Source organism: Fukomys damarensis, unplaced genomic scaffold (assembly GCF_012274545.1).
Source record: "Fukomys damarensis isolate Sample0158 unplaced genomic scaffold, DMR_v1.0_HiC HiC_scaffold_20, whole genome shotgun sequence".
In the NCBI taxonomy this organism is placed as follows: Eukaryota; Metazoa; Chordata; class Mammalia; order Rodentia; family Bathyergidae; genus Fukomys; species Fukomys damarensis.
Genome location: NW_022900932.1, coordinates 785,622 through 796,606, shown reverse-complemented (window position 1 = coordinate 796,606; position 10,985 = coordinate 785,622). Strand labels below are relative to the sequence as shown.

Genomic DNA, 10,985 nt, shown 5'->3' with positions numbered 1-10,985 from the left:
GCGGCGCCCCGGGCCGGCCCTGTCCTCCCATCACTTCCGTGCAGCAGCCCTACGGAGGCTACGAGGTGGTGGGCGGCTCCTCTAACAGCTACCTCGTCCCGGGCATGACCTACAGCGGGGGCAAGATCTACCCCGTGGGCTACTTCACCAAGGACAACCCTGTCAGGGGCGCCCCCGGGGGTCCCCCTCTTGCAGCCGGGCCCCCGGTCTCTGAGGGCAAATACTTCTCCAGCAACCCCATCATCCCCAGCCGCACCTCCTCGGGCTCCTACCAGTCGGGGGTGCCCCCCGCCATCGTGTTCCAGCCCTTGGGCTCCGGCGGGGTTCAGCCCTGCGGGGTCGGCTCCACAGGCTCCAAGGGCCCCTGCGGCCCCTCGGGTTCCCGGGTGTACATCAGTTCTAGCGTGCAGGGCGGCTCCAGCTCGTCCTTCCAGCCCTGTGGTGGTTCCTCCCAGGGGCCCTGCTCCCTGCCAGGGCCCGGCTCCTTCAGCGGCAGCTCCAGCTCCAGCTCCCTGCCAGGCACCAGGGTCATCCTGCAGCCCTGTGGCAGCAAGTCCGTCCCCGCTGGCCACCCCTGCATCTCCGTCTCCTCCTCGACCTTGAGCGGGGGTCCCGACGGCTCTCCTCAGCCCGATCCATCTGCTGGTGCCAAGCCCTGCGGCCGCAGCAGCCCTGGAAGGATTCCCTGCCGCTCCATCCGGGACATCCTGGCCCAGATACAGCCCCTGGGGCCCCAGCTCGCCGACCCTGCCGCCTTCCTACCCCCAGCAGAGGGTCCTGCCAGCTCCTGAGCCGGCCGTCCAGTGCTCAGGCGTCAGGCGCAAGCTCACACTGCCTGCTCCCAGGCCGGCCAGGCCACGTCGGCTCACCCTGCTGCCTCCCGAGCGCTCGCAGCCGCAGGTGCACGCGCCTGTCGCCTGCTGTCCGTCTCCATCACCCGATGGCGGGCTCCCAGTCCCTCCTCTTCCTCTCCGCGGCTCCGCCCAGCCCTGCTGCTGTGCCCCGTGCCAGCCTCTTTCCAACTGCCCTGCTGTTTCCTCGGCTGACTGAGGTGACCACTGGCCCTGCGAGTCCTTGGCCGGAAACCCCAGGAATGCTCTTGGACCTCAACGCCCAGACCCGTCCGCGTCATCCCGACTCTTCCCCTTTGCCAAATAAATCGACGTCCACGCCATTCCCCGAAACAGTGCCCACTTTTCATTGAGCCGCCTGTTACCTCTCCGCCAGCCATTCCGCCCTTGGCCGTGTCCAGGCCTTCCCTGCCCTCGAGCTCTTGGTCTTGGCCCCCGGGCGTCCCCTCGCCGCTCAGGTGCTGCCCTGTGTGAGGAGGACATTGGTGCCTCGAGGAGAGAGCAGGCGGCCTGCTCTCTCTGGGCCCTGGCCGGTTCAATAAACTGTGCGAACTTGAGGCCTCTGCGTCTCCTCTGCCTGCTTTCGCCCCACGGCCCCGGTTCTGCTCCCTAAGTTGACCCCACATCTTCCTCCCTGTGCAGCTTCTCCCACGAAGAAGAGACAGCAGTATTTGCCGGAGTGGAAGCATGCCTGTCCCCCAGAGGCTCTCCCGCCTCTCCTGCCCGCTCACCCTGGGGTGCGCCCGCCCGCCCGTGCAGTCTCCTCAGCCCCTTGGCCGTCCCCACCACTACCGTGGCTCACCTTCTGGGCACCGTCCTCTCGGGGACCCCAGCACCAACGTCCTGGGCTTCCGGGACGCCCATCTCCCTGGACGGGATTCCTGGCCACTGAGTGGGAGGCTGTTGCTGGGACGGAGGGCGGAGAGAGCAAGGCGGGGTGGCCGCGTGGCGGGTGGCTGTGTGGTGACTCACCAGGCGGCTCGGCGGGGTCCCAGCCTCTGGCAGGGTCGGACGACGTGTCCTCTCCACTGGCCACGCTTCTGCCGCTGTGGCTCCCGGGGCTCATCCAGAGCCTGATGGTGGGACCCCGGGACTGGTCCCCAAGGGAGTGTTCATATCCTTGGGGAGGAGGGGAGGCTCCTGAGGAGGGTCTCACTTCCTGCAGGCCCCACTCAGGGCCTCTGCCTGGCTGCAAAGGGATTCACCCCGGGGTGGGGGGCTGACCCTCTCTCTCCTAGTGTGGTGGATAAGCTGGTCCTGAGTTTGTTTATTTCAGTACTGGGGTTGAATCCTGGGCCTTCACACTGAGTCATATCCTCAGCGCATTTTTATTTTTTATTGTGAGACGGTTTCACTAAGTGGCCCAGGCTGGGCTTGAACTTGTGATCTTCCTGCCTCAGCCTCCCAAGTGCTAGGACTGCAGCCACACACCACCATTTAGAATTTAGAACAGTTGAAATTCCAAGTCCAGAACCAGCAGCGGTATGCTATATTAACTACAAAATGGTAGGAGGCTACTGGACCGAACTTCATGGCTCACTGGAAACTGCCGGGCCCCAGAACAGCCCTGTTGGGGCCGTCACTGTGAAGTCAGCCATGGTCCAGCATCCAGAGCCTGGGGTTCAGCCAGCAGGACCTCAGAAGCTCCTGGGATGGGAATTACAGAGGGACAGGGAGGCCCCAGATGTGGGATTCCTCTATCTGGTGTGGTCCAGGCCAAAAGCTTCTGTAAAATTGGTGGATGCCGCCCCAAAAAGCCGACTGAACTCCCTCTCTTGTGCAGTTCTGGGGAGGAGCATTTATGAGGACAGAGCTTATTCCCTTGAAGCAGCCAGGAGAGCCTATCCGGTGGCTTCCAGAAGAAATGGCAAGGACATTTTATTATAAAAATTTCAGGGATTTAGCTCAGTGGTTTCACTACCTGCCTGGCAAGTACAAGGTCCTGAGTTTGATCCCAGGTACAAAAAAAAATTTTTTTTTTCCAAACATGTTTGTATCAGTCTATTTTCTGTTGCTATAACAAAATACCTGAGGTTAGGTATGTGTAAAAAATAGAAGTTTATTTTGCTCAAGAATATGACAAGGGCTGCATCATAATATGGCAGATGGTATCATGGAAAGAACAGGTGTGTGTGTGTGTGTGTGTGTGTGTGTGTGTGTGTGTGTGAGAGAGAGAGAGAGAGAGAGAGAGAGAGAGAGAGAGAGAGAGAGATTATGGGGCAAGGCAGGATGCTGGATGCAGAGAGGCTTCGGGACCAGCTCATTCTCTTTTTTTGTCCCGGTACTGGGGATCGAACTCAGGACCTCATGCTTGCCAGGCAGATGTGGCACCACTGAGCTACATCCCAGCCCTGGCTCAGTCTTTTCGTAACAGCCCACACTCACGGAACGAATTCACTCCGAGAGGAGTACACCCATCACCTACCTGAACGACCTGATCGCCTCCCCACACCGGGGACCACACCTGTGCACCTTCGGAGGACCCACTGGAGCCCGAGGCACAGCACAGCAATGCCTAAAAGCAGACTAATGACCGAGTCCCCACGCCCCCTTCAGTCTGACCAACAGTGATCGGGTCATGGCCGTCTGAGGAGGGTTTAAATGTCCCCTCTGCTTTGCCCAGGAATAGCAGCTCTCTCACTGTTGCCTGTATTTCTGTGCACGCTTCTGGCCACATGTGGTAGGTAGGTGCCCAAGTTAGACTGCACGGCAAAGGAAAATAAGGAATTAAGGTTGTTAGTCTTTAAATAAGGGATTATTCTGGATTATCTGGGTGGGTCTAACATAATCACAGGGTTTTAAATTCGGGCCTGAGAGACAGAAGAGGAAGCCATGTGGTATGATGTGGGAAGAACTCGTTCGGGCTTGGAAGATAAAGTGAGGGAACACGGTGGCCCTGAGAAGCTGGAGGGGCAGACCCGGCCCAGGAGCCTCCGGAACGCAAGGCAGCAGCTGCCACCAAACTTCCCATCCAGGGCCCCACGCTGGACTTTTGGGCAATAAACTTGTGTTGTTCGCCGATAAATTTGTGGCACTTTGTTAGAACAGGAACAGGAACAACATGCTGTCATTTCAGAAGAATGGGACCTGGCCTGTTTCCCCAGAAACAGTTGGTGGGAGCAGCCCCTTAGATGGGTCTGCCTATGTACCCCAGAACCTCCTGCAGACGGGACGGGTGTGAGAGAGAAGGGAACCAAGGGCCTGTTAACTTCCGAGAGAAGCAGGAGGACATCGGGCCCCGCAGGCGAAGTCTCTGAGGGCTTCGTGTAGGGAACCCGGGAGGGGCAGGGCTGGCAGCCCAGGATGAGCCACAGACCAGGACACCTGGGACAAGGAGCGGCAGGAACACCCAGCCTTCTCGGGGACATTCAAGTGACACCTGTTGCCACAGACCGTGTCGAGAATCGGGGTGGAACGTGGAGAGCCATTGTCTCCACGGCCACCGGCCCGGCCTGTTCCTGTGGCCCCCGCCCCACCGACAGGATAAAGGGGCTGCCGTCTTGGGGCCGAGGGAGAAGCCGGAGGCGAGCAGGATGCAGGGCCGTGTGGCAGCGCGCCGGGCCCCTCTGGGGCTGCTCCTGGTCTGTCTACACTTCCCAGGTACAGAGGCTGGGCGGCCTGGGGCAGGAGGCACCGGGCACCAGCCACCGGGCACTGGAAATGAGGCCAGGAAGAAGGGCAGGAGGAGCGCAGGGGCCACACAGGGTCTCGGCTGAGGGCAGAGACGGAAGGCGGGAAGGGCGGGAGTCAGTGCCAGGCGTCCCACCCACTGGGCGCTTTGTCTTCCCCTCAGGCCTCCTTGCCCGGAGCCTCGGAGCCTCGGAGGAGAAGGGGTCCCCGCACTTGGGTGCCCACCTGCCTGTGCCGGGACAGCCGCCCTTCCCCGGCCCCGCCGACACCGGGCGTCCTCAGCCCAACATGGACCCGGGCTCTCATGGCTTCGTGGGGGCTCCTTCCAAGTTCCGTGTCCCTCTGGGGGGCCCGCCGGCTGCAGGACACTCAGGGTGGCAGATGTGGCCTCCATCCTGGGGGCTGCCCCCCACAGAGTCCTGGCCCCCCGAGGCCCCTTGGCCGATGGCGGCCGGGGCAGCTGGGGAGCACGAGGACCTGGCCTACCTTTCTGGCGCCGGTGCCCTCCCTCTGGACAGTGGGCCTTGGCCGGCGGCACCACCCTCACCAGAAGCTTCGCCCGTCCCGCAGGACTCGGAAGCGAGACAGCTGACCCTGGCCAGCCTGCTGGGGGCCCACGGAGAGCTCCTCGCCCAGCGCCCCTTCTGGTCTCTCATCCACCGGCTGCTGCCTGGTCTCCCCTGGGGGGCCCTGAGTCCCAGTGTGCCTTGGGGAGGTGGAGTTCTGGGGACCGGATGGGGCACCAGGCCCATGCCCTACCCTTGGGGTAGTAATAATCGATTCCCAGGAGGCAGCTGGGGGAGCATTAACCGGTACCCAGGGGGCAGCTGGGGGAGTATTAACCGGTACCCAGGGGGCAGCTGGGGGAGTATTAACCGGTATCCTGGAAACAGCGGGGGGAGTGTTAACCGGTATCCAGGGGGCAGCTGGGGGAATAACAGTCGCTATCCTGGTGCTAACTGGGGGAATATTCCTCCCAAGGTCGTCCGTCCCCCTGGCCCTTCTTGGTACAGCCCAGCTGGCTTCCCTGCTCCTCAGAATCCTGGCTTGCAGTGGGATTGGAGCTGAGCACAGGGGAGCCCAAGGTTGGAAAGGGGCGCTGGCTCCGCCCCCGCCCAGGGTGGAATCAGTCTTACCCTGCATTTTCCAGCCCGGTGCCCAGAGCTCAACGCCTCCCTGGCTGCCCCACGCTGATCCCCAATAAAACACAAGCAGTTCTCGACTTATGCTTCTCCTGTCCTTGCTTCCGGGCACCCCGTCCATCCCTTTTCTAGCCGGCCTGTGGTCGGTCCAGGGCCTCACCCGCCCAGTTGCAGGCGGGGAGCTGGGTCCTGGGCCCTGGGACTGGGAGGGGAGGAGGCCCAGGATGAGCTGACGTGCAGGGCCCAGGGAGCCGGGGCCCGGGGGCGCCTCCCACACACGGAGGGCACCGGAGAGGAGAATCAGCGCAGGAGAGGAGGAGACACTCACCCTGCGGAAGCTCCCTCGCTATCTCCCACGAACCTTCGGTTTCCAGGCAGCTGTGGCTCCTGTACCAGAGCTTCCGGGGCCGGGGAACGATGCCAGCCGTCAGCCGGTTGGGCAGTAGAGTGGAGGGGCTGGGTTCTAGGCTCTCTTTCCCTCAGGTCCTGTGCTTGGCCCTCAGGGACCCAGGCATCCCCACTGTGCACAGCCTGGGATCCCAGGTCCAGGCACCGGGCAGCTTGGGGGAGAGGAGGCCAGAGGAGGACAAGCCCAGGCCGAGCACAGGCGCCCACCTGAGGGAGGGCATCCCCTATCCCGCTGCTCCTGCGGTCCGTGCTGGGTCCCCCCCTGGCTTCTGTCAGCTCCCCCCTCGCCCAGTTCTTTTCCCTCTGGAGCTCTCTTGGGTTTTCCTAGTCCTGGGGTGAGGACAAGAGCTGTTTTCTGCTCCGACTCCTGCACAGGCCCACAGGCCTTCTTTCAGGATTGAGGGCTTGTTTTTCTTTATTGCTCTTCTGGTTGCCCCACTCTTATTTGGATATCTTTTTCCTTTACTGGGGATTGAATGCAGGGCCTCTGTAATGATCCGCATCACCTGCCCCTTTTCGTTCTGAGACAGGGTCTCCCTAACTCCTTCAGTGGCCCAGGCTGGGCTCAAACTTTCAGTCCTCCTGCCTCAGCCTCCCAGAATGCTGGGATTACAGGTGTGTGTCACAACACCCAGGGAGGAGTTTTAGATTCTATATCCCGATCCCCTGCTCTATTCCCTGGACTTTGTCTGCTGAACACTGCACCCCCAGCACCAAGAACAGTGTTGGGAAGGCCCTCAGCAAACACTGGGCAAGTAGGGGAGTGCACCCTGTCTCTCCCTCTCGGAGGCCTCCAAAGGCCCAGGTGTTTCTGGCTCCGGCTGGGCAGTCCCGGGAGGTGGCGGGAAGCGTAAGAGGCAGGAGGTCCTCAGGTCACTGGAGCGGGGGTGCCCTTGACAGTTCGGCCGCGGGACCTGGCCCTTCCCTCTCTCTGCTCCTGTGCTCACCTGAAGTAAGTGTTTTGCCCCAGCTCTTGCTCCCACCATGATTCACTGCCTCCCCACAGGCCCAAAACAACGGGGCCAACCTGCCCTAGACTGGACCTTCCAAGACCATGGGCCAGGAGAAGGCTTTGCTTGTCAGGAGTTGATCCCCTCAGGAGTCCGTTATAACAGAAAGCTGACTAGCCCAAGTCTCTGCCGTTTTCGCTCCTCTGCTCTTCTCCTGAGCCACCCAGCTGCACACAGTCTAAGCCGAGCCCTTCCCAGCGCCTCTCCGAGCTTTTCTCTGCTCACACCGCGCTCCACAGTCATCACTCAGCCCTCGTCGCTGTGTGTGACGAAGGCGTTTAAGATTCTTTCCGCTGATGGAAACACAGACTCGGAGAGACCAAGCAACACGTGACGGGCAGTGGATCAAACCTCATTCTCCTGTCTGTCCGAGGAGTGTTCAAGCACGCGCAGTTAGCAGAAATATCAGCTGAATTTGGTCACCTGCGCCAGGCCCTGGACAAGGGGGCTTTCTACACACCCTTGTACCAGGGCCTCTCCCACCCCACGGGGAGGCACTGAGGGGCCCTTGTGCAGGGGGATACTGAGGCCCAGGGCGGGCCGGGGACCCAGAGCTGGGGCTGAAGTTGGTCTGCAGTTCGGTGCTGGTGGCTCTCAGGGCGCTGGGCCGCCGTGGGCAGTCAGAGGAGCGCTCTCTGGCTCAAGGCTAGTTGGCGCTTAATCCGGTACGTAGCAGAGGTTCACCGCTGGTGCGCGGAGTGGTGCCTTTGGAGTGGTGCTAAGAAGTTGTGGCTGAAGCAGGAGGAGCTGCTTCTCTCACGAGAGGAGGGAAGGTGCGGGGGTAGACAGAGCAGGTGTTCAGAAGCTGGAGGACTGGAGCTGCGCGCTGACGTAGGCCGGCCGTGAGCTCTGTGAGACGGGATGAGAGCAGACGTCTGGCCTACCCCACGGGGTGGCCGTGAAGTTTTATTAAGACAACGATGAGGTGCACTTGTGACTGGAGAGCCCTGAGCCTGCGCCGGGGACAGTGGTGGGGCAGGGCTGTCCTGCGGGGCGGCTCTGGGAGGCCCTTCGGGGGGACGGGCTGGTGCCCACTTTCCCATCCACCCCCAGCCGCAGCTGCTCCTCTCCCGCTCCGAGTCTGTGTCCCGAGGGACCTGGCAGCACCTGCTGCCCGTTTGTCATCCCGTGGGTGGCTTTATTGACAAGCTCAGCCTGGATCCTGTTCTCTAAGCGTTAGGGAGCCCTGAATTCAGGACCAGGTGGCTTCACCTCACCGGTGTTGGCCCTGGAGCTGCCCGGGGCCAGTGGTGGCCAGTGAAAGGCTCCCCTGGTCCCAAACCCGCTCTTCCCTGGGCTGAGCCGGGCGTTGGTGTCCCTCAGCTCAGTGCCCCGCTCCGTCCCGCGTCACACACACAGGTGAACATAGCGCCCTCCACTCTCCCAGGGGTGATGCTAATGCCGGCTTCCTGCAGACAGGTAGTTCCAGGGCTTGAGGCCTCGCCTGGGGCACCTCGCTGCTCATAGAGGCCTCCCCTGTCTAGGGCAGGGCGGTGGGGGACAGCAGGAGCACCCCGCTTTCTGAGTCTGTGGATCTGTCCGTCCTGGACATCCCACCCCAGCGAGCACTGCGACACGCGGACTTGGGCCCAGCCGGCTGTGTCTCTGGGCGTGAAGCTTGCGGTTCCCGCAGCACCGGGCCCCTGTTGTGAATCCCTTCCCGCTCCCTTAGGTCCCCACATTCTGTTTCCTGTTGTTGTTACCAGCAGGCCTTAGTGAAGATTTACGCACGCTCGCTCGTACCTCACCTCTCCGAGATTAATCATCTCCGAGGAGGTCAGGACTGGGGCAGCCAGGGCCAGCAATGGGCGGAGGCCGGGGACCAGCGGGAGAGTGGTTTTCAAGTCTTTGTCACATCTGGGGGAGGCCGGGAAGCCTTTGGTTGGGACATCAGAACCTGGGGCCCCCGAGTGGGGTTTTGGTTGGAGTCTGGTGCCCGCGCTGTGTCCGGGCCCCGGCCCTGGGCACCCCCCACACCCCGCTCCCTCCTCCCGTGTCTTTCCAGTTCTTTGTCCAGTTCTGATTATTGTTTTACAGTACTAGGAACTGAATTCAGAGCCTTCACTCTAAGCCACATTTCCAACCCTTTAATTTTTTTTTTTTTTTTATTTTTGGGCCGGGTTTTTCATTTCCAACCCTTTAATTTTTTTTTTTTTTTAATTTTGAGACAGGGTCTTGCTAAATTGCACAAGCTAAACTCAAACCTTGAGTCCTCCTGCCTCAGCCTCCCAAGTGCTAGAATCTCAGGTGTGCACCACCCCACCGAGCCAAACATTCATGTTTCTCCTAAAGGTCACTTGGGTTGGACTGCTTGGCTTTCTCGCCTTTCCCTGTGGGTTTCTTTTCTGCTTCCGTGGATGAAAATAAGAACCTACCTGGGCCTTGTGAAAGACGCATGATTAACAGGAGCAGACCAACAGCGCCCTGCCCAGCCCCGAGCGTGTTAAGGACTCATCCTTCGTTCTGACAACCGCCACCTGTGATGCGGGTCTGCGGTGGACGTGACCTCAGGGCCGGCTGCAGCCTCAGTTTACCTGGGTTCACCGCCAGGACTCAGCTGCCCGCCCTGAGCACGGTGCCACCCTGGCCTCGCTGTCAGCCCCTCCAGGCCCCCAGGTGGCCTGGCTTTCTGCAGCCACAGAGCATCCAGGCCCCACTTCATTCTCCCCCTCAGGATACGAGGAATCATCCAGGGTCTTTGTCACTGGAAGTGGAGAGCGTATTTTAAAAAGTTTTAAAATTTTGTGAAGAACTAGACTTCATAACATAATAGCAAGAGGATAACAATAGTTAATACACTGCGAATTGTCATCTTCAAAGTAGTTACCCAGAGTACAAGACTGATAAAAAGATCCTCTTCACAAACCAATAAATAGCAAAAAACTCGCTTTTCTGTGACCTAAGTGAAGCTAATAGTAGAAATGAAACAAATTAGCATATATATTAAAATATTTTTGAAACAATAGAATGGGTAATTTGGGGAATTATTTTAATTTCTGCCTACTTCCTATTTATCTATCTTCTAATTTACTATTTTTTTGTGGGGGAGGGGGGCACCAGGGATCAAACTCAGGTCCTTCTGCTTGCGAGGCAGGTGGCAGAACCACTGAGCTAAATTCCCGGCCCTCTTTCTTTTTTTAATTAAAAGAAAATTTTTGATACAGGGTCTCACTATGTAGTTCAGCCTGGCCTTGAACTCACCATGTATCCCAGGCAGGCCTCAAACTCAGGAATCCCTCCTGCCTCAGCCTCCCAAGTGCTAGGATTACAGGCAGGTGAATCTCCCACTTTCTACTAATGTCTATGTATGTATATATCTTGAATTTATCACAGAAGAGAAACCACGTGATATTTAATCTTGTATGTCTGGCTCATTTCACCTTATAGACTCCAGTCGCATCCGTTTACCTACAGATGCCTGCAGTTTACCCTTCTTTGTGGCAGAACAGTGCTCCTCTGTGTGTAAACACATTTCTCTGTCCATTCTGTACGCTGTTTCCAAGATCTAGCTATTATAAATTATGCTGCCATAAACGGGTATGCGCGTAGGGTGATTTTAACCCTTTTGGGGAGCAGCCTCCAGGGGAATAGCTGGGTCGAACGGAATTTCTAGGTTTAGAATTTGAGGACACTCCACACTGACTGCATTTCTGATTGGGTCTTTCAATTTGGGGGTCTGCTTTTTGAGTTCTTTCTGCAGCTGTGGTCCACTGTCCGAGGCTGGCAAAATTGTGTCCCGTCCGAGCGAAGAGGAGGACGGCGTTGGAATCCGAAGCTGGTGCTGGGGTGGCGCTCCTGACGCAGGCGGAGCTTGCTGGTGTGGGCGCCGGGGCCTCAGGAACCGCGAAGGCTGTCCGGCCCGGAGGCCCTGGAGCTGCGTGAATCTCCCGGCCACATCGGACTATGCAACCCGGTGTTGTTGGACTGCGCCTCCCGGCACCCCC

At 59.3% G+C, this 10,985-nt stretch overlaps 2 protein-coding genes across 2 annotated transcripts in view; both read left to right on the top strand.

The window, feature by feature from the left end:
* Cdsn (corneodesmosin) overlaps window positions 1-1,388 on the top strand; it is a 4,168-nt gene extending 2,780 nt beyond the window's left edge. Inside the window, exon 3 of the mRNA XM_033766592.1 lies at window positions 1-1,388. Coding sequence (XP_033622483.1) covers window positions 1-791 — 791 coding nt within the window. The 3' untranslated portion in view covers window positions 792-1,388.
* Window positions 1,389-4,384: 2,996 nt separating this feature from the next.
* Window positions 4,385-5,549, top strand: CUNH6orf15 (chromosome unknown C6orf15 homolog). The gene is made up of 2 exons (XM_010643471.1): window positions 4,385-4,451; window positions 4,645-5,549. The coding sequence occupies exons 1-2, from the start codon at window positions 4,385-4,387 to the stop codon at window positions 5,547-5,549; spliced, it is 972 nt and encodes a 323-aa protein (XP_010641773.1).
* The last annotated feature ends 5,436 nt before the right edge of the window (window positions 5,550-10,985 follow it).